General features: G+C 43.9%; 1 protein-coding gene across 3 annotated transcripts in view; it reads left to right on the top strand.

Moving 5' to 3' along the window:
• The first annotated feature begins 7,246 nt into the window (after positions 1–7,246).
• PTPRG (protein tyrosine phosphatase receptor type G) overlaps positions 7,247–22,118 on the top strand; it is a 416,558-nt gene continuing 401,686 nt past the window's right edge. For 2 of the 3 annotated variants that reach the window (XM_075053584.1, XM_075053587.1), the window contains exon 1: positions 7,247–7,399. In XM_075053584.1, the coding sequence (XP_074909685.1) occupies positions 7,315–7,399 (85 nt within the window). In that variant the 5' untranslated portion in view covers positions 7,247–7,314. Of the gene's footprint in view, positions 7,400–13,108; positions 13,184–22,118 lie in introns of those variants that run through there. The other variant, XM_075053585.1, reaches the window with a different exon arrangement.

Raw genomic sequence — 22,118 nt, 5'->3', positions numbered from 1 at the left:
GCTACAGTGGATCTATATTTGATGACAATTGAAAAGATGAATGAAAATCATTTCACTTGCATTAGGGATGTAAGCTGGCAGGGGTTTGGATTACTGCTTGTTCAACTTTTTGGGCAGCATCTTTACGCTTCCAAGAAACCCTTTTTAGACCAGGCATCAAGAGGAGACAGGATGAACTCCAGCAAGAAACTGCAGACAAGTAGCTCGTGCTCATGACACTGATTTTTGGCTGGAGAGTAAGGGAATGGAAAGAGAAACTAGAGGAAACAAAGGATACTTTGTGGGTGTGCTGTACTGCCAAATCTCAGAGGCCTAGATGTGTTGTTGTTGCTTAGCTATTTCCACCAGTGCTTATGGGTATGTATTAATCTGACTAGCACTGATGTCTGTGGGGTCACTGTGGGTATCGGATTTTATCCCTTTCTTTGGAAGGTTTATTAATATTAACGCTTCTTCATTTAATTGGGTCACTGGCTATGGAATCCCTTTTTAATGGAATCATATTAGCTAATGTACTCCCTGTCCACACTCAAATCCAGAGTGCTTCACACAAGCCCATATCTGAGTAACTGATAATGTTATAAGAAAAAAAAACCCCAACAACAGAAACACAGATCTGTGAAACCAGAAAGGAATGGCAAAGACAGAACTGTGCTGCAATCTGCAACCTGCATTTCTCTATTGCAACACACAGGGCCCAAAATAAAGTAAGAAAGAGCTACTCGTCCCTGTAACATACAAATCGTATTTCTTTCCTGGTTCTGTCAAGGCCTTCCCACCCCACACCCACCAGGGGCTGCATTCATTCTGGAATGTAATTATTCACATCTGTACAAGCTGTTGTAAGATATTACCAACTAAAAAAGGTAGCCAGAACATACAAGTTTGCACATCATCTTATACCTGCACTAAGAAAGAGTGTATCTCCAAAAGAATAAGGGTTTGGCAAATGTTGCTCTTTAACTTTCTCTTCTTTCCTTAAACAGATTTGGAGACTGGTTCTACCATTTATAGAACAGATTTTTTTTTCCTTGAAGTGCTCTTCTGGGATTGGCTAGGAAAGTGTTTTTTGCAGTCTGCTTGATTGGTTTTCATTGTGGAGCAATTTCAGAGGCCTGGCTTTGGACACCATTTGCAATGGGTTTATATTAGAAGGTCATGTCTTGTTACAGAGCCATTATTGCCTCTCCCCCTCGGGACCATTGCACACCTGTGACTTTACCCTTCACAAGCTGGTTCTGACACATCTTTTTGACATCCATGCAGGAAGGCCTGAGCATGTTGCACTAACTCCTTTGACAGAAAGCAGCAGAGAAATGGAAGAAGGGGAAAGGAACAGCAGAAATTCCACCTTCAATAAATTTATTCGTTCTCACTGATTTACTTACAGGGGAAAAGATGGAGTCTGATGTTTCGGTTGTAACGCATGAGGCCTTTAAAAGAGCAGATATCCCATTGTGATACTGGCTTTCTGTAGTCCTCTGGAAGACAAGGGGTCTGAAAGTTGAGGTTATCAGAGACAAGAAGATTGCTCATATTAACTGTGTCGATAATATGTCTAGGTCCAGCACACCGCACCCATGCTGTTCCTTACAGCAACTTATAGTCAGCCTGAGTTCATGCTGCCTGCAAACCCTGCTTGTCCTTGAGTCAACTTTACTGTGTAGAAAAAACCTGACAGTTGCAGTTATCTCACTGGCAAGCTGCATGATAGTGTTAAAAACACTGAGGCTGGATAAAGCCTTCCCAGTCAAAAGGATTTTTGCTTTTCTGCAACTGATGTTCCCAAGACTCACACTGAACTCAAATATTATTGAAACCTATAAACAATTTTTTCACCAACAATGAAAGTTCATAAGTCTGTCGTCTCATTAGTTTCTGCCTTAAATTCTGCAAAGAGAGTAATATTCCTGGTGAGCTACTTACATGGTAACAGACAAGTGGGACAGTAAGCTGGGTCTTCCATGCTCATCCCTCAGCTCCAGTCATTAACATGCTTGCTCTGCTCACTGCTACACTGATAACAGATTTTTTTCTTCTTTTCTTTTAACAAGAGAGGATTTGTGAATTAAACACACACTTACAGCCCTAGCAAGGTCATACCACAGGACTCTGAACTACAGTTGCTTTTGAAAGAAAGAAACTCATTGCTGATCAGTCTGACCTTCCACCGCGCTGGTTACTAACACACACTTCTACAGAACGCACTCATTTTGAGGCCATTTTGGGAGACAAAAGAGCTGTATGGCTTCAAGATTAAGATGAAGCTTTCAAGTAGGTATTTCAGCATGTGACCAAGTGTCTGTTCTGAATGATTTAGCCTAAGGGTACCCTAAGGTGGAGGTTCCTTTTATAGACCACAAGAAAATAAATGTATTGGTCTTCCAAAAGAACCTTGTGCAAAACCCTGTGGGACACTGCCCAGCCAGGACATCTTGGAGTATCACTCAAGTCAGCGCCCAGCCGCCCTCATTCATATAATGTTGGTAGTGCTACAGATGTGCAGCCTAAGAATACTTGCAGTAATATCTGACCTACAGCCTATGTCTTTACCTAGAGTTTGCATCACCCATCAACATTTTTCATACATTTTGCTTTACCTGCCTTTCTGGGTTAATCTATTTTTATGTCTTCATAATTCAAACAGCACAGCTCATTGCTATGATTATATTGAAATAAAGCCCTCTTTTTTTATCACAGCTACTTTGCTTGCCCTCCACCTCTGTTTCTCAGCAGGTTCTCAGATGCCTTGTTAAGACTTCCAGAGCCTCACAGCATACTCTGAGAAGAATGCATCTGTCCTGAGGCTACGAGAAAGTAACTCTGCCATAATATAATTTATGAAACTCCCAGTTCAGCATCCTTTTCTTCCTTTCTATGCAAAGCTAGAGAGGAACTAGGGCTACTGAATTAACCTGGAAGTTTATACCTCACATCACTTATAATCTGAACTGTAGCTGCTTCTCGGTACTTCATGCTGATTTATTCTTTCAGGGCTAGATCCTCACCTGGTATTTTTCCCACAGGTTAACCACTCCAGTGAGGCTGGCTGGATGTAAATCAGTGAAAACTCATCCCTTCCTTTCTGAACACAAAAAAGTGTAACTTTCTATATCTGATTTTTTTCTTTTATTTTTATTTCCCCAATCCTTTATATAGTCATTATAGATGTTAAGAAGCCTGTTTTGGAAATGATTAATGCTATTAATATTTTTCTAATTCAATAAGCACTCTCATCTTTGAACTCCTTGCAATATTTTTCTGCTTTCTTCAGCTTTCCACTAATTCAAACATATGACAAATGTGAGTCTTCGTTTCAGTTTTCTATTATTTCTCATGTCTGATCAAATAAATTAACAGACTTTCATTTCTTTCCCAGGAGTGATGCCCATATGTTGGCGAAGGCAGCATAAAAATATTACCTGTTCAAACAGGAGGGAAAAAAAAAAAAAGATGAAAGTTTTCTTTTATTCACTGTTCCATGCAAACCAGAGAAGCTGATCCTATTCCTTTCACCTTGACAGCGCCCGCTATGTTTAACGGTAAATATTGCAAGATTTGCAGACCACCCATCAATCTGGTCTAACTGCCCTGTATTATATATCATGTCCCTTTACAATCTCTTCCTACAGTAGCAGTTACTTTAATCACCCCACAGTACTTCAGTCATTGGGAAAGAATCGGCAGTCCTATCTAATGTACACGCTCCCCAGTCACATGGCGCTGGTCTGGCAGAGCAGCACACTGCTAACGCAGTTTTCTCTGTTTGGATAGTTCAAGATACATCTCCAGGCCAATTTGTACCTGTGTATTGTTGATAGACAGCGTGCCGCAGGCAAAGAGATACTGCAGGAAATGGATTCTCATTTAACCGTGTTTAATTTTGTTCTCTGGATCTCCATCATATATCTTTCCATTTCTCTGCCCACCCAAATTGCTAATGTGAAACAAAGCTACTTCCGCCACTACAGCTCCTAAACTGATGTGTGACGATGCAATGATTGATTTGCCACTCCAGGAAAAGTGGGTCAGTGTACATGTACCACAGCATGCTGAACCAAGCCGTCCGTGCCGACATTGGGGTTTTACAGATTTGTTTTTAAAAGTTCAGACCTGAGGGGACTACCGTGAATATCCAGCCTGAACACTTCTGGTTTTTGATGGGAGCACTGCTGTTCTAAAACCTTCCTTAGCAGCTTATAGAGGTCTGAAGTAATTTGTGCTCCTTAGGAGACAGTATTCTGCTTATGACTTTTATATCTTACTTGCATGTTTGCTCCGAGGATGGAAAATGTAGAATTCCTCCAATTCCAAGGTACGGGGGCAGTTTCAGATTTGTCATTTTCCAGGATAGGAACCCCTAAACTAACATAAAAATGTATTTTAAATATAAAATGGTGTAATTAAGAGCTTTTGCAAAGGATTTTGAATCAGTGAGAAAAATACTGATGCAAACTGCTCTTTGAAAAAAATCCATTTATTCTTCTTCTGTGAGATTGCAATAGTTTTTAATAACTTTTTTCATGTAATGAGACGTCTTCAAACTCACATTAAGATTGCCTCTTACAGTGCCAGGGAGCCATCATTTGAAGAGGTAAGTCTCAATACTGGAGGAGAACCTGCCTACCTATCTGTTGCATTAGGTCAGTAAAGTTAGGAATCAGTCACTGAAAGGGGAATATATTGCAGGTTTTTCTTGAGCAGCCCAATAAGTAACTGAGCACAGATGTCACTGCAGAATCCAAAAGGTCAAGGCAGGTGGGGATTTGTTTTTTGGTTTTCATAGGAACAAAAAGTTCAGGGAAATTTAGCTCTTAAAATTTTATCTTTGTTTTTATGAGAGTTGAGACCGACCTCCAAACCCCACCTGTTTTGGGAAATGATTTAATGAACAATAAGTTGGATAAGAACTTTCTTCAGGGCCTATAAATTTTTGCTTTGTTTTCGATAAACCCTTACGCAAGTGCCTTCTCCACTCTTTGCACGCCCCAAAGGGTGGTGCCCTCAAGGGCAGAGAACATCTAATCAGGTCCTTAAATCCTTACACTGGTAAAAACACTATTGGGATACACAGTTTTGCCCAGTAAGGACTGCACTTTTAACTTCCCACTGTAATTTTTGGCAGGCACAACCTGGGATGTGGAGAGAAAGTCAAAGGAAAGCCTATGAATGCCTCCTAATTAGGGGCCCTTTGGCTGCAGCGTAATCCACTGATTTGGCACCCTGTGCTGCGTGGGGTAAACCTGGATGGACACAAAGCCACAGCCTGTTCCAGAAAAGTCAGAGTGCAGCAGTGGTAAGTACCCAAGCCCTGAGGGCTCTGCTCTAGTGATCCCTAAGCTGAGGCAGGGGGAGAGAAAATCACTGCCATTCCACTGAATAAATATGACTTCTGAATTTTCCTACTCTCTTCCTCCTCCTGCCACCCATCTCCTCTCCTCTGGAAACACCACAGATGTGGAAGGTTTGCAGGTAAGCAAAGACGAGATGGTCACAGCAAATGACAGAGCCAGACCCCAGCACAGCATGCACTGATAAACCCCTGCCAAACCCTTTACCTTCTGAAACAGAATCCCCGTAATGGAAATAATTACTAAAGAAACAGACAAAAACTAATCCTGAATGAAATTTAAGCTTCAGCAGACCACAGAACCGCCAGGAAATGCCAAGTACAAGCAACCATCCCTTCATCCTGAATTCACACCATTTTCTGTTTCTGTTTCCTGTGCAAAGTTATCAATCACTCAGAAACTGCTGCGGGGGGGGGGGGGGGGGGGGAGGAGACTGTGGATCAAGATTTGGATGCAGAGTGCCTTGGGACAGTCTTCACCTGACTCTGCAAAAATATCAGTCAACTATCTCATTTTGAGGGGGCTTTCTGGAAATATGCAGTATAATGCACAGTACTGGGGGAAAACCCAGCAGTTTTGTGGGGGACCTCTGGCAATACCCAGAATGATGCATATTATTGGGGGAGAAAAAAACGTATGTGGTTTTGGGGGGGGGGGCAGAGGGGGTCTCTGGCAATACCCAGTGCAGTCTTGGGGGGCAAAAAAGCTGTACGATTTTGTGGGGGACCTCTAGCAATACCCAGAATGATGGGAGGAGTACGGGGGGAGGAAAAAAGCTGTATGGCTGTGATGAGAATTTCTGGCAATACCCAGCACAGCATTAAGCTGTATGATTTTGTGGGGCACCTCTGGCAATATGCAGCGTGATACACAGCGCTGAAGGGGACCGAGGAGAACTATATGATTTCGGGGGGGGGGGGGCAGACACCCCTGGTAATACGCAGAACGATGCACACGACTGGGGGGGACACGGACACCCTAAACCCAAGCCCCGACCCCCTGCAGCATTCACGGAGGGCGGCACAACGACATAAGTAACTTCAAACAGATACCGCTTGGATAAGAGCGCAAAATGCGAAATTACAAACGGCAAATTACCTCGGCTCAATTACACACTTTCTCCCACACCCGCCGCTGCCGGCAGCGTGTGTCGTGTGTGTGTGTGTGTGTGTGTGTGTGTGTCCCAACAACACACACTCCGCAGGCAAAGGGGCGGGCGCCGCCGCTCCGCGGAGAGGAGTACGCGGGGCGCGGAGAGTACGCGGGGCAGCGGGGCAGGGCGCGTGCACAACGAGCGGGGTCCGTCGTGTCCGTGTCCGTGTCCGTGTCCCCGTCCCCCCCCACCCCAACCACCTCCGCGGCGCGCGGGCGCGCGCTCCCGCGCCACCGCCGCGGCCGCTTTAAGGGCGGCGGGGGCGCGCCTCCGGGGCGCCCGGCGCGCCGCCGCTTCGCCTCGCCTCGCCTCGCCGCCGCGCCGCGCTCCCTCCTCTCCCTCTCCCTCGCCCCGCTTTAAAGTCTCCGCCAGGATCCGGGCTTCGCCCGCCACTTCCTGTACGGCAGGATGGAGCGCGCCGGGGCCCCGGCTGACCGCCGTCCGCCCGCCCGTGCGCGGAGGCGGCTCTAAGCGCCCCGTCCGCGGCATGCCGCGCTCCCCGCCGCCGCTGCCCGCCTGAGCCGCGCCGCCCCGCGCCCCGTGCCGCGCGGGGGGTCCCCGCGCCCCGCCGGCGCGCCGTCTCTGTCCTCCCCCTGCCCCACGGCTGTGGGATTTTTTTTTTTTTTCCCTCCCCCCCCTTGAGGAGGCGAGCAGGAGCCCCCCGCTTTCTCCCGCAGGAAGAGGGGTGCGGGGAGAAACTTATTTTCAACAAGTTTGGGGTATTTCCCCCTCCCCCCCCTTTTTTTTTTTAACCCCCCCCGTGCGTTAATTATTTTAGCCCCTCTCCCCTTTCGATGTGCGGCTTTGGACATGCGGAGGCTACTGCAACCGTGTTGGTGGATCTTTTTCTTGAAAATCACCAGCTCCGTGCTCCATGATGTGGTGTGCTTCCCCGGTGAGTGAGCACGGCGGTTGGGAGGGTTCCCGGTGCCTTCGCCACACGTGTCCGCGACCCCCGTGGGGTGCCGGCGGGGCACGCCGCGAGTGCGGAGGATGCGCCAAGGGACCGCGGGGGCCCCTTTGCCCGGGTGGCCCCGACGTTGGCTTTCCCCCGGCTCCGCGGCACCCTCCCGGCTGCGGGAAGCGCTGCCCGCGAGTGGGGCCGTGCGCGGTGCGTGGGCTCGGCTCCGCGCTCCCGGCGCCGTACCCCCCTCTCGCCGGTGCATTGAAGCCCCCGACGGCGTGGGGCGGGCGGAGGGGGTCCTTGCGCGGTGCCCTTCTTTCGCGGGGCTGCCTGGGGGCTCCCTTTGTGCTGCGGGACCGCCTCCCCGAAGGGAGCGTGACTCCCCGCTCCCATCCCTTGTCGCAACCCCCGTCCCCCGCCAAAAACTTAGTCGGGCGCGGGTCTCTGCTTTGCCCTCCCCACCCCACTCGTGTCCGCGGTGGGTGTCTCGCCGTGCCGGCACGCTGACCTTGGCAGGGCGGGGGGGGGGGGGGGGCGCGGGTTGCGCGCCCGCTCCACACCCGGGGCTGGCTCTCTGCAACACCCCCCCCCCCCCACCCCACGCACGTGGGAGAGGGGTTACGCGGGCGGGGAGCACCCAGCGCCCACCGTGCTCCCCCCCCCCCTTCGCACCCCACGGCTCGTATCTACGCATCGCTCCTCGCCCCCCACCGAAATGCAGGGGCCGCGTATAACGGCGGTCCCTCGCCGCGCCCCGCGATGGGACCCCGTGTCCCATTCCCCCCCGCGGGGAGCGCCCCCGGCCCGGGGGAACTTGCAGCGCCCGCGCGGGGCTCCGGCTCCCGCCGCCTCCGCAGTGCCCCCGGCCGGCCGCCAGGGGCGCTGTCGCCCCGCCGGCGCCCCCGCGGGGCCGCGCGCACACCCCCCCCCCTCCGCCCCGCGCCCCTCCTGCTGGCAGCCCCTCTGAGGCAGCTCTGAAGCACAGCGGGCTCGGGGGTGGGGGGGGGGGGGGGGTGTATGTTGTCGTGCCCTCCGCCTCATCTGCGGCTGAAAGGATCTTCCTGAAAACTGCTTAGGTACCCCCACCCCCCCCGCACGCCCCCAAAGTGGTTTATTTATTTAGTTTTTCCTGGGCTTCCCCCTTCCTGGCAGAAATGGGGCGGGGGAGGGGGGTGACCCAGGTGGGGTGGGTGTGATGTGAGTGAGGGGCCTTGGGAAGGGCGAGTCCGTCCCCCGTCCCCTCGCCCCGCGACTCCTCCGGTCCTTTCTGTGGGCTCCTGATGCAGCCCGAGTGGTCGGCTGCGCCCAGGTGCGCAAGTGTGAAAAGAAAGAAATAAATTCTGGAAGCTTTGTAGGAACTTCCACTTCTCTCTCTCCTTTTTTTTTTTTTCTTTTTTTTCCTAAAATACACTTTTTTTCTAACGCCAAACACGGAGATAAGCAGATAGACTCATCATATCCCAGTCCTTCCAGCAGTTTCTCACATGGTAAAATGATCTGAAGCAAAAAGAAAATAAGTTGGAGAGAGGGTTAATACCTCTGCAGCTCTTGAAGAAACATTTATCTTCTTTGTATTGATTTCTTCTCAATTTCAGCCCTCAGAGTGAAGCCTTTCTCTCTGGTTCTGATATATATTGTACAGTAATTACATCTAGAAGGCAGGCTCCAGGAATGCTTCAGGAAAACAAGCTATGATGTAGGTTTAATATGACAGTATTGTACGACTTGCTGATTTAGATCAGTGATGTTTGAACCAGATAATATTTGCATTATGGTTTGAATATAAAGATGAATGCAAGCAGAGAGTGGTAGGTCTATGGACATTTGCTGTGTCTAGGTAAACTCTTTAACGCTAGAAGCCATCAAACAGCTGTGTAATACTTCAAAATGTTTCAGGGCTGTTCACTGCTAAAGGTTTGCTTGGAAAGCAAACTATTTTCTAGAAGGGCTTTTATGCGTTTGGTTTTCGTGCAGAGCTACTGGGTCAGACCTCAGTGACTTGCTTACTCTTTTATGCTTTCTTCTGAAAAGCCGTAATATCTGGGGTTGTATGTGTGCGTGCGTGCAAGGGGGTGGTAAGTGAAACGTCGTGATAAACCGGGGACGCTCCAGACTCTGATCCGGTACATCAGAGATGCCCGAGGCAGGAAAGCTGCAGGGAGGATCTCAGTGGACTGTAACAGGACATTGGTGCTGACAATATCCAATGGCAAATCATCGGAATTTGTGTTGGCGGGGAATCCCAGCCAGATGTTAACCATTTACTATCTACCACAGCTGTTTCAGTACCTTTTCGTAGCATTTTCTAGAGAGAGCATTAGAGAATTAAGGTATTTGTTATTTTATGTGTTAATTTACAAACACCTTCCTTCCTTCCACTAAGTATCTGTCTCTCTTTGGATGAAAGAGAGGTCACTATTTATTTTCTCCCCTGCAAATCACTTTACTTTGTGAAGAGACATAAAGGCTATTTTTTTCTTTGTTCAGCAATGATAAATGAACCATGTAGAAAATAAGTCTTTGCAGTGTTCCTTTGTTAGGAGGATTGTAATAGGTTTTCACTGTTTAAGTAGGTGTTTTTGTTGCTGTTCCTTTGGTTGCAATAAGAGGAAAGAGTCATTCTTGTACAAAAAAAATATGTGGGTACAGTTTTGCTCTTTCTGAAGTGTTAAGTTTAGTGCATTTCTCTGTGGGCTTGTCACTGGCAATTGCATTGCTTAATAAATCAAACTAAGACAAGGTAAGAGAGGTTGTTTCCATGGGGTCTGTTTGCTCATTAATCTAAATTCACAGTACCAAAAATCAGTAAGACACAAATATGAACATTACTGGGATATTCTTACTATGTAGTTTCTCAGTGCTTTGCCAAGAGGGGTTAAATATTTTTTTGTAAAGGAAAAAGTACACATTTGTGCAGTTCTTAGCTGTTGCTGTGACAATCCTGTCATCTAAGGAGTTACAATTGTTAGCATTTTCTTAGGCTGGATGCGTAAATGAAAGTAATTTTCTTAAATCTAGATTAGCTCTTTGGTAATGGATCAAATTGTTGCTGACCTGGTAACTGCCTGTAAATTGGTTTTGGATTTTGAGTCTTCATAGTTCTGAGTTGAGAGTTAATTTTGCATGCAACTGTCTTCTGCTTGGAGGAAAAAATATATTAGGAGCTTTTCCCTATGAACTAATCAAATGCTACTTCAGATATTTTTAAAGGTACAGAGAAGACTGGCTTTGTTTATTAAAAGATTTTACAGAGCAAGGTGGGTTGTGCACGTAGAGAAATACGGAACGTACAGGAGAGGGCCCTCCAAGACTTTATTTAGTCCTGTGACTTTTATGAAGATGACACTTCTTACATTTTAATTACCCCTTATTTTCAGTGCCGTTTTAAAATACGCTTTATGTTACGGTAAGTTGCTAATGGAGTCCTTGCAGATAAAGAATGTCAAGTGAGCCTTCCCAGGCTGTAAGAGCTGAGCTTGCTGGTACGCTTCTGTGGGGAAAACTCAAGGGAGAGCTTTGCTATCTGTTAGCAGGTTTACAGGAGCTGGTTTGTGGTTAACAGAGCCTGGACACAGCTTTCAAAAAGTCTTCAAGTAGTCACAGGAGCTGTCGGCACTGTCGGCACTGTCGGCACTAGCAGCCAGAGTAAGAGGCTTCCTAAGTTGAGGAGGGAGGAACTGGCATCATGGAAGGAAGGGATTTCAGTGTCTTCACAAAAGATAGGAACACAATTTGAGGGTGACTGGAATTCCCTCAGTCATATTGGGGTGTTTGCAGTGTCTACAAAGCCTCTATTCAGGCTGGGGATGTTGCTCTGCTTGGAAGAGTGAGAAGGATTTTTGCCTGTGTGTATGAGTTAGGGTTTCTATTACTGCGCTCTCATCCCCTATCTCCTCTCCTTTTTGTCTAGGAAATGGGGATGAAAGGGGTTTTGATCCTGTTCAGAAAATGGATGTCTTGGTCAGAGCAGCAAGGAACTTCTGTGAGTCTAGCACAGGGATGTCATGTCATTCACCTGTCCCTCCAGCATCCCTGCTGGGAACCTCTGCGGAACAAATAGGTCCTGCTTGGTACCATAAAAATCACAGAAAAACACCTATTGATTTCAGTGGGGTGATGGTTTGCTCCCAGTTTCTGGGTTTTTGCAGGGACAAGCGTTGTCTGAAGTTATGTATATGGACTCGGTTAAAGCTGTACTGTTACAAAGTTGTGCAAGTTTAATAGTTGGGGTTTGTTTCCAATTAGAGAAAAGACAGATAACAATGAGGACTCTATCCATCTTATGATCAGTGCTTAAGGACTAACACAGAGTTTTCTGAAATAAAATGTTATTAACATTGACTCTAATTCCAGTGTTCAAGTTTCATGGTTAAATTAAAGAAATTACTTCAAACTATTAATCTCAACTGTTCTTGGAAAAAATGCTAATCATTTGGTTGCTGCTTTTTAGCAGCCAAATGAACATGTGGCATGATGTGCTCTGAAGCCTAAGGGTATAGTAATAACACTGTACTTTAGCTAATATATAACTTTAATCTGAGAAATTATGAAAAAATGAGACTAATTTCTGTTTGCCTAAGTTACTGTGCTTCCATTTTTAAAGATCAGAGATGCTCCTGTATGTTGACAGTTGTAATTATTTATATTTACATGCCATGCTACTTAAAGTTTAATTCAAAACCAGCAAATTTAAAGTATTTTAGGAAGTGGAATCTCATCAGACAAACGTTCTTAAAAGATGCAGAGTCATCTGAGGATGCAGATATGCACCAAATGGGTTAATTTATGGTTTTGTATATCCCTTCTGGGGACTGCTTGCTGCTTTAGGTGCCTAAACATATTTACAAATTTTCCCTTCTTCATGAGGTAAACTCCTGTCAGTGTTTTGTCCAAGTGAAAATTGTGGACCTGCATCTTCTTGCACCAGGTTGACAGGAATGTGACTTCATTGATTGCCAGAGTTACTCCCAGGAAGAATTGGCCTGTATCAGCTTTGTAGAGACATGCAGGGGTTGGAAGCAAAGCAGAGAAGTAAGATGTAAATTAATGCACACTTTCATACTAAGCAGAGGAACCTGGGGTGTGGCCAACTGGAAATGCTCAACTAGAGAATAACTTCTGATGAAGGGAACTAGCTTTTACGTTTGTGTGTCAGTAAACCTTTGGGGGGGGGGGAACCCCACAGAAAAATGATCCTTGGTTGCTGTTAATTTTTCCATTACTCAATATCTCGTGGTAGTGCTGATGATTGTTATCCATGTAGGCTACAGATACCCGTCCATGTTACTTGCCCTGGGGCAAGTCAAACTGGCTTTTTTCTTTTAATGCTGCTCACACATGGTACAGATCTCCAAAGTGATCTTGCCCCACTTCAGTGAGGACAGGTGTACTCTCGGATGAATCAGGGCTATGTTGGTCATGCCTTCAAATGCTTGCCTTTCAATGTACAGTCGTCTTGTTGAGGCACAGCTGCCAGGACACAGTGGATTCCTGGTTTATGCCTTGAGCTGTCACAAATTTGTAGCCTAAGCAGAGGCTCTTCCCACCCAGAAAGTGAACAGATGAATGAGGGTATAAATTGCAAGCACAGCAGTGAAGATACTGCAGTACTCCATGGGTTGGGTATTCTTGTTTCATTGTTCTTTTTCTCTGATTGCTAGCAGTATTAATGGGAAGCTGAAGGAAGCAGTGATGGGGAATAAACTCCCCATCTGACTGGAGGAGGAGGAAGGACAGAGGGCAGTAAGGTAACCAAGTTCGTGCAATCACTGTAAGGTACGTTTTTATTACACTGAATGGGCTCACCTTATGGCAATTTGAATTAGTCTTCAAGTGAACTATGGTTAAAGTAAAATCAGTTAGTGCATGGCCTCTTTTTTTTTTTTAAATGTGGTTTTATTATGCATCTCTAAGTTTGCTTGGGAGTTGGAAGTACTAGCGTTCTTAATTATCAAGTCATTTGAATAACGATGAACCGTTTTCTAGAACTTAAAACTTGACCGCATCATGCACCTGCCAGCAGTACTGACACATAAAATCTCAATTGATGTGGGTGTTGCAGTTTTTCTATGCATAAATGCTGCAGTGATGCCTGAATATGTTTATCCTGTGCCAGTGCTTGCTTTGAGGGACTTTGCATTCATAGCATGGAGGCCTTTCTAAAGAAAATCTAGGTGTTTTGAGACTTGGACACTTAGCTTAGGAAAGCTGCTTTGAAAAATCCTTTTCTCTGCTTGCAGATATGTAATGAACGAGACCTTGAGCCCTGAAGAGCTGCATTGGTATTTAGGAGCAAAATGTGGGATGTTATTTGGTCTTGTGGCAGCTGTTCTGTTCTCTTTTTTTGAAATAAAATGTGCCTGTCTCCCTGACAGAGTGCTGTTAAAGTTCTTCTGTTGGGAGTCGGTTTATTCTGCTGACAGTAAAGGAAAGCTATCTGATAACTCCTCGCAGGCAAAGCGGACAGTTGTTCAGTTTTCCCACACTTCACTCTTTCCATCTTCTGTCCTTGCAGGAGGCTTGTAAGAGACATATAAATTGCTATAGCACTTGCTTTAATCAAAGCAGTGCCTTGCCCTTTCCTTACTCCTATAAAAGCACCTACAATTTGGATTATTGTTTTTTAGAAGTCTGAAGTCTTAGACTTGGAGTTCTTGATCAGTTAGGTTGGTTGAAAAGCAGTGTTAGTAGTCCCAGAGTGGAAGAGGACTTCACTGTGACAAGTGGTGAACACTGAATAAGCAGGATATGAAGGTAGAATCACTTGTGCCAATGCACTGGATAAGCCGTTTTTCTACTGCAGAGGTAAATAGAAACAGTTCTGTACTGACCCTTGCTGATCCTAAACAGAAGCAAGTTATTTTCTTTGGGCCTCATTCCATTTCTTTAAAACAAGGATGTCAGTGAAGTAACCCCTGCACCACTGAGGACCAGTGCCTGCCTTTGTGTCAATTTGGTGTGCTTAGAAATGCTCTCCTATTAAACCCCCCCCCCCCCTTTCTGGATTTTAAAATAACTCATTTTATATCTTAGAAGGTAGTGAAGTTTGTGGTATACATGTCAAAATAAATAAGTCTTGGCTAAGAGTTTCTTAGAGCAAGTTTAGTGATTTTTTTTCTTTTTTTTTTTAACGGATGTATATTTATATAAGCCTCAGTTTAGTGGGCTTTAGCATGAGACTGTTGTGTCCATCTGTCTGCCCCCTACCCCCACCCCCCGGAAACTCCAAGTTGAGACAATAAAGATTCCTAGTAGCTTTCAAGTAATTAAGTACAGATCTACATTGCTGTCACAAGTGAGTTTACGGATTAAATTTTCGATAGACTTCCATTGGTATTTAGATTCCTATGGTGCCTTCCAACTTTTGGAGATTATGGTATAGATTTACTGCAGTCAAAGTAGAAATGAGGGTTTGCGCAGCAATGATGGCCTCTTAAACATTGCATCCATTTAGTAGGTAGGCAAAGAGAACCAGTCGAACGTTTCTTCTTGGCCTCCATGTTACTTATAACTAGTTTATTTATTCTTATAGTGCAGTAGCTTGTGTATTTTGTATTTAAATCCATGCTTAAAATACAACTAAAATTTGCCTGTTGACAGCAGTTGCATCATATTTTAATTGGTGAGAATTGCTAATGGAGTGTTCAGGTTCTAAAATTAGTTGTTTATTTTTCCTTTCTTCTCTGCCCAAGGGTTTTGCATCAGATTATATGGCTTCTGTATAACTGTTTGTGTTCCAAAGCAACACCTTTGTGCAGTTTTAGCCATTTAAGTAAGTGTTAAAAGAATGGGCTCAGTGACAGCAGTTTCAGAAACTGACTTTTAAAATTGTTTCTTACTACATTGTTTATGCATTGTAAAGTGCTTCTCTTTTGTTTACTGTGAATTAATTCATTGTTATCTTTGTAAACCTGGGGCGCAAAATGTGCAAGTTTATAATGTTTTATCTTGGTGTAATGGCAAGTCCTCAGCTGCTGCGAATTGTTGTAGCACGATTGATGCTACTGTTTTTGTGGCAGCTTTCATCAGGTGAGGATTTGCGCCATAACCCTCATCACGACATTATTCTGAAAAACGAGTATGCATTTTCTTTTCAATATTTCCATAGGCTGGCTTTGTGTCAAAGGTGCACAGTTTTGATACTGTGTTTATTTATGCTTCTTGGAGGGTTTTTCTTTTACTGTGTGGTGAAATGCAAAACTACCTCTTTGTATGATTTTGCTTGCTGTGAAGTAGAGGTGTCCAGTCCTTCTGTTAAAATTCTGGCTTTTTGGAGGACACTTGTGTGTATCAGTCCTCGGAATTCTCCTGTTGCATTGTACCTACTTTTTTGACTAAAGCTGTGGCTGTTGCAAAGGTATTTATGACATGTTCTGTCAACAGCTTTCGGATGTTTTTTAAAAATTATTTGTTTGATGCTCATTTTGAAGCGGTACTCAGCTTCTTTTCCTTGAATAAAGTAGTTACCAAAATAAATAAGCCACCAAAAAGTGGTTGTTTGAATTATTCACTGTGGCTGTGAAGCTCAAACTACAAATATACAGTGACTTTAAAAACTGTCTTGTATCTGTTTCACTTTTCTCCACTAGTTTAGAGTATTCTGATATTTCATTACTGTGAAAGTACTTAAAAATTACAATAAAACCATGTCACAATGTCCATATTAACTCAGTGACCTGAACTCCACAAGCCCATTAGCTATCAGATTTTTATCAAGTCCTTGAATCATTTTTGTAGCAATCTTTTTTGCCTTTTCTCCAAATTTTTTTCAAATTATTTTTAGAAAGGTGCACGTGAAAACCAAACACTTGTCTTGTATCATATATGCGCGATGCTGTTGCCCTTTCTGTTTGTCCAGGGATTTTCAGTGGCCTATTTTTCTGCCACAGCAAGAAAGTTCATGTTGATTGTTTGCCTAGTATGACTTCTAGATGGTTATTGGAGTCAGCGCTGAACAAAATAGTCTGCTGTTCACTGGATGTGGCCTGGATCACTAATCCTTAGGGGTTTTAACTTTATTAAAATAAACTCTTTGAATGTATCTCCTTTTTTTTATGTGACTTGAATATTGCTATAATGGCAATTTTAGCAATAGGAAGAAAGGCAGGCCTCTTTGACTGAAGTCCTCTGCACTCTTAGTGTCTAGATGCATGATTTGTTCTGGTTTTGTTTGTTTCCTTTTGTGGCCCAACAGTTTTTAAGGGAGTAGCAGTCAGCACATCCCATAGTAGACCAGGTGCCTGTTGTAGAGTTATCTAAAATTGGTATCTTAGGTTGTGACTTCTGCTAAGCATTGTAAACTGAAAGCTTCACGCAGCTCCAGAACATGACTGTGACCTTCTGGTCCCAGTTACCACCGTTATGTGATAACACTGATGTGACTAACACTTGAGCTTCATCAGAAACTTGGAGTGGGGATTACAATTTGGATGTAACCCCAAGAAGGCAATAGATTTCTTAGGAACGTGGGGTTTTTTCCCCATCCATTCCCTCACCCCGTTACCATTACTCATGCTGCTGGTTTTGGTAGAAAGTGTTTCATGTAGTGTCCTCATTTTCTTCTGCTACTGGATGCAGGTGGGGGGTCTGGTTATTGAGCTAGTTGCAAGAATTTAGAAGATTTGCTCTGTTACTGTGTCCCTGTTTCCATTAGGGTGGCCTCCCTTGGATGTTTTTAGCTTTCCACCTTGGTTGTGTTTGTCTTGGGCAAACTTGTACCATGCATCAAATGAGGAAAAGCAATCCCTTCTCCCCCAGCTAATATTATCCTGTCTGGGAAGAGGCTGGTGTCTGTGAAGGTAGATGAGAAGGTAGAGAGATCCTTATGACTAAAGCAGAGAGGGAGCTCAATTTTCCAAATATGAGAGCCTTCACCAAAAAACACTGAGAAGACCTGATCCATACCTTCCGGCTAATATTGGATCAGGTTCTGGCATGCTGAAAGGATCATGAACTTAATTGTGCTTGATCGATATTGATACTTCTCGTGTGCTTCAGGAGGACAGAGTGTAGCATGAGCCAGGCAGGCCCTGGCAGTGCATGCTGCCCGAAGAGCAGAAGGGAGTGACCAGGCAGTCTGCCAGGAAGGTTTTAACTAGCCTTTAAAGTGATGGACTAGATGGCCATCACCAAAAGTCCCTTCCAGCATTCTTCTGCGCTGCACGTAGTCTTACTGCACACCCTAAGCCCCTGGTTGCCCCTGCTCTGTGTCAGTGCTGGCTTTGGATTCTGGAGGAGGAAAGCATATCACAGCTGCTGCAGCCTAGGAGAGACTCATGGTCAAAAAGCCTCTGCTGTGCACGGAAGGGGAGCGTGATGCCCAATGTTATTACTTGCTAGAGCGTGAAGCCTGCAAGTAATGGTAATACAAATGTATTTCAATTTGTAACCTGGCCTTCTGTATCAAGATTGGACTACTTCTATTCTGTTGCACATGTGCATCACTTGGGGAAACATGCTGATAGTACTTAACATTTAATTGCTTCTCTTGATTTTATTTGTAAATTAGAATCTAGAGGATCTGTAAGAAAAAAAAAACAGTAGAGCTTAATTGGACAACATTTTAGAGTAACTAAAAAAAAAAAGACATGTAGCTTTCCAGTTTTTGGACCTGAGACAAATGCAAACTTACTTATTGATCCATATATATGATATCATATTTTAACTACTGTCTAAACCGGAGGTCGTGTCTATACTAGATTGCTTAAGAATCTGTCTATCTTATCACATCTTGTACTCATTTATAGTTGTTTCCCTTTCTGGCTTTGTTGGAGAGACAGCTAGTGTTTCAACCTAAATTAAAATCAATAAGAAGCAATTTTGTTTGTTTTTTAACTACTAGAGCAGGCTTTTTTTTTTTTTAGTAAACCTCTGTACATTCAACTAAGTCACTTGGTTCTTTCCATCAAGATAATTGCCAGACCTCATTAATTCCTAATTTTTGCATATGTAGGAATGGGTTTATTTTCCAGTGTACCTAACAAAATGTCAAATATGATTTAAAAATAAACATGTATTTTAAATCATCACTGAGAAATAAATGCAGTAAAGAATACTTGGCAGTTAGAAGTAGTTTAAAAACATCTTGAGGGGAAGCATATGCTTGGGGCCTGTGGTGAATGCTGTTGACTCAGGAGTCCTGCACTGGCAGGGTAGCACAGGCTTCCCCTGGTACATTTGAGCAATGTTCTGCAGGGATGACTTGAGTGGAAAAAGCAGAGTCTGGGTCTCTATACCTTCAGTCCTTGGCTTGGATAGTTCTGCATCACACCAATTCACGTAAGCAGCTGTTGTCATGTTGTCAGCTGGCTTTTACCACACAGCCAGCAGATTACCAGCAATAACAATTAACCTGGGTCAAATTCAGCATGAAATTCAGGCTGAAGCGATGTTGGTACTTCCTAGATAAGGCAACGGTGAACCATAATATAATGTTAGAGTAAATATCTGAAGGTAATGCTCTGATGAAGTGTCCAAAATATGATGTGTTGCTGCTCTGGTGAGTTGGTCACAGGGTGCAGGAAATCATCCTCTTTAGTTTGCAGTACAGGCTGCCCAAATGGAGAGAGTTGGACACATGACTGTATAAGGGTTGCCCTCTGTGTTCATGAAGTTTATGAAGGCTCAGTTTTCACTGGCAAGGCTTCCTGTCACTGATGTAGGTATCCAGTTGGAAGAAATAGTTTGTGTCTGAAGAAACAGCATTTCCAGAAAGGGTAGACCAGTTGCTGTGGTGGAGAACCCGTCTTTTGCATGGAAACTTTTGGTTAGGTGTTTGTTCCACCTCTTCTGGGTGAAGTGGAGTTCAGCATCTAGCAATGTTAGGCCAGTGTCTATGTGAACATTTATATTCTTCTGCATTTTGTTTTAAATTGTGCAAGGTGAAACTTGAGTCCCTGGAAAAATGAATGCCAATATTTTTATCAGGTAGTTCTTCAGGTTGCTGTGGTCTTGCCCAATGCTTCTCGTAATTTCAGAAATTTTTAAGAATTCCCGGATTTCTTCATTCAAATACAATAACATTTTGGATGATCTAAATCTAATTTCCTGTTTAATTTTCCTTTCAAGTGTCTGAGTATTATAAGCTAGTTACCTGTTACTTTTAATCTCTTGGGTTTGGTTTTCTCTCTCTCACCTTTTTCTTTTGCTTCTACTTGGTTTGATTCAGGTATGTTCATGAATCAAGGAAGAGGGCAAACCAAGGGCAAAAAGAGGCAGATCTGGTTACCCTGGTAATCAAAGCAAGAGTCTGTTCCCTTAAGTAAACTGCTAAAGCAGTGTTTTGTAGGAATAAAAATAATTAGTAACTAGATGACACTGATGAAGAGCATATTTCCTTCGTCCTTGAAGGCAACTTAAGAGTTGTGTGTAAATTTGTTGCATTTGATATCAAAACAGCAAACCATTTCTGTTTAACTAATCACTTAAAACCACACAGGAATTTTATGTTTATGTGCCAAGAAGCCAGCTGTGCTTAAAAATATATGAGCAGACCTGGTACACAGTGATCCAGGAATATAAGGTAAAAGTGACTTGTCCACACACTAGTGCCACTTATAAGTGAATCCCAAGCCATAGTTCAATGCAAGGAGTAATACATTACAGCACAAACAGATTCTCTGTCAAAAAGGTAATTAATATCTCACGTCAAACACTATCTGCATGTATTGCTTTGTCTTTTTCATGTTATTAAGCAGTGTGACCTTTTCTCTTTCATCAATTAGCTTTCAAGGTGAAAACCAACTTAGGAAGAAAATTAACTTTTTTTTTTTCATTGGATCTGAGGAGTCTTATAGTTTTGCAGTAGTCTTGATTACACCTTCACGCTTTACAATTTTGATTGCTATCTTGATCAATGACTCTTCATGTCTGCAGTTTGAGATTGCATTCCCCTATTTGCTTCAGTATTTGGGAGACATCATCAGGCATTTTGGGTGCAGACTGTGTCTGCAGAGCCAGATGAGGCTTGTAAAATGCACGCTGTCAACTGGTAACTACTCTAGCTTGTCTCATTTGCACTCTATTAGTAACAAATTCACTTGCTAAATAATTCTGTTCTGATCTTCAGTTTTTAATTTACCTGACAGTTGTGCTTTCTGTTGAACTGAGACTGTGAGCACCCACTGTAATAAAGCAGTGCTCTCTTTCTTTGCAAAACCAGATGTTTCTAAGCTACATATGCTGAGTATGAGACAGGGCGTGCAGTTTGTTTTGCTTTTTTGCTTCTATTTGTGAAATAGAGGCCATCCTGGAGTTTGCTATATTTGGTTGTATTCCTTGGAAATAATGGTGAAGCACATGGGTCTTACTGAGAGTATTCTTTGTTGATGAGCTGGAAAATAAAATACATCATTTTGGTGAACACCACTTCTGTTCTCACTGACTGTCTGGGCCATACAATACTGAGCGAAATAAAAGATCAAAGCCAGTAGCACTGTTCTGTCTGTCCTGGAAAGCTGATGAATTGTTCAGTGCTTCCCTTGGTGCCTTTCAGTGACTTCTGCTGTGGTCGATACAAGCAGCATCAACAAAAATTGAACCCTCTGCTAGCTCTCATGCTTGCAAGTAAAGTGGAGAAAGCTTGATTTGTTTTGCTGCTTGAGCCCTTGCTGTCCTCACACACGTGCTGTATGACAGACCTGCTTACCTATTTGCATTTTATTATGTTACTCTGCTGTTCTACCTTCCAGGATGACACTTCAGTAGTGCCAAGCTGGTTGTGAAGGAGCCAATGCTGTGGTTGTGTGTGTGTATATATATATATATAAAGTTTCAGACATCTTTCAGCTGAACTATAAGGATTATACGTTGTTAGAGTGTCTCTAATATTTGCAGCTTCTCTCAAAAAGAGCTTAGGCTGAAGAAAAGTCTGTTATTCAGAACTATCAATACCTTTAGAAAGCTGCTTTGCTATGCCTTTGCTCTTTCATCTTTACTGTCTTCCACTAATGAATTGTTCTGATGGTCACTGTCCTTTGTGGTTATTCTGGTAGTCTTTGCCATGTCAGTTACTGAGCCGTCCTCCTTGCTGCAAAACCAAAAGCCAGCAAGAGCTGCAGTGCTGCCTTCCTGAGCACTGTGTTGTCTTTGCTTTAGGTGCTTGCCTCTCATCTGCACGAATGCTCCCATTTGGACTGGGGGCTCCTTTCTTTGCCCTGTCCCTCTCTGGTGTAGCTGGGCCCTTATGCGGTGTTTGCTATCCAGGCCTTATGTGAGCTTCAAGCAGGAATCACTGATGCCTGAATGCATAAGCTGAGGCTACCTGTGTTGTTCATCCCCTTGTTACTGAGTAGTTGGAGCAGTCTTCTGGACATCGGGACCTGATGTCTCTGATATTTTGTATCTCGCCCTTACTGGTAAGGAGGGTGCTCTGATGCTCTAGGATCAGTCTTCTCTCTATGGTCTGTTGAACACTTCTGAGGTGCTATTTTGCATTCAAGTTGTTATGTGTTACTATATATATATATTTACGTATGAATACTACTGCTTTTAAAACCTGGCATAATAATAATTAAGCTTAGGAATTATATACCTGAATAGGTTTCTTTCATTAGCAAAGCAGTTAGTAGGTGGATTAGAACGAATATTCACCAGATGTTGTAGTAGTAGAGTAGAACTGACTTCACATTGGGGATTCATAATGTGTGTCTGATTCCATGCTTATAGACAAAATTGCGAAATGAGAATTTTTAGAAGAGTAGTCTTGTCCAAA

Source organism: Buteo buteo, chromosome 21 (assembly GCF_964188355.1).
Source record: "Buteo buteo chromosome 21, bButBut1.hap1.1, whole genome shotgun sequence".
Classification (NCBI taxonomy): domain Eukaryota; kingdom Metazoa; phylum Chordata; class Aves; order Accipitriformes; family Accipitridae; genus Buteo; species Buteo buteo.
The sequence above is the reverse complement of the archived record's forward strand: the minus strand, read 5'-3'. Positions and strand labels throughout refer to the sequence as shown.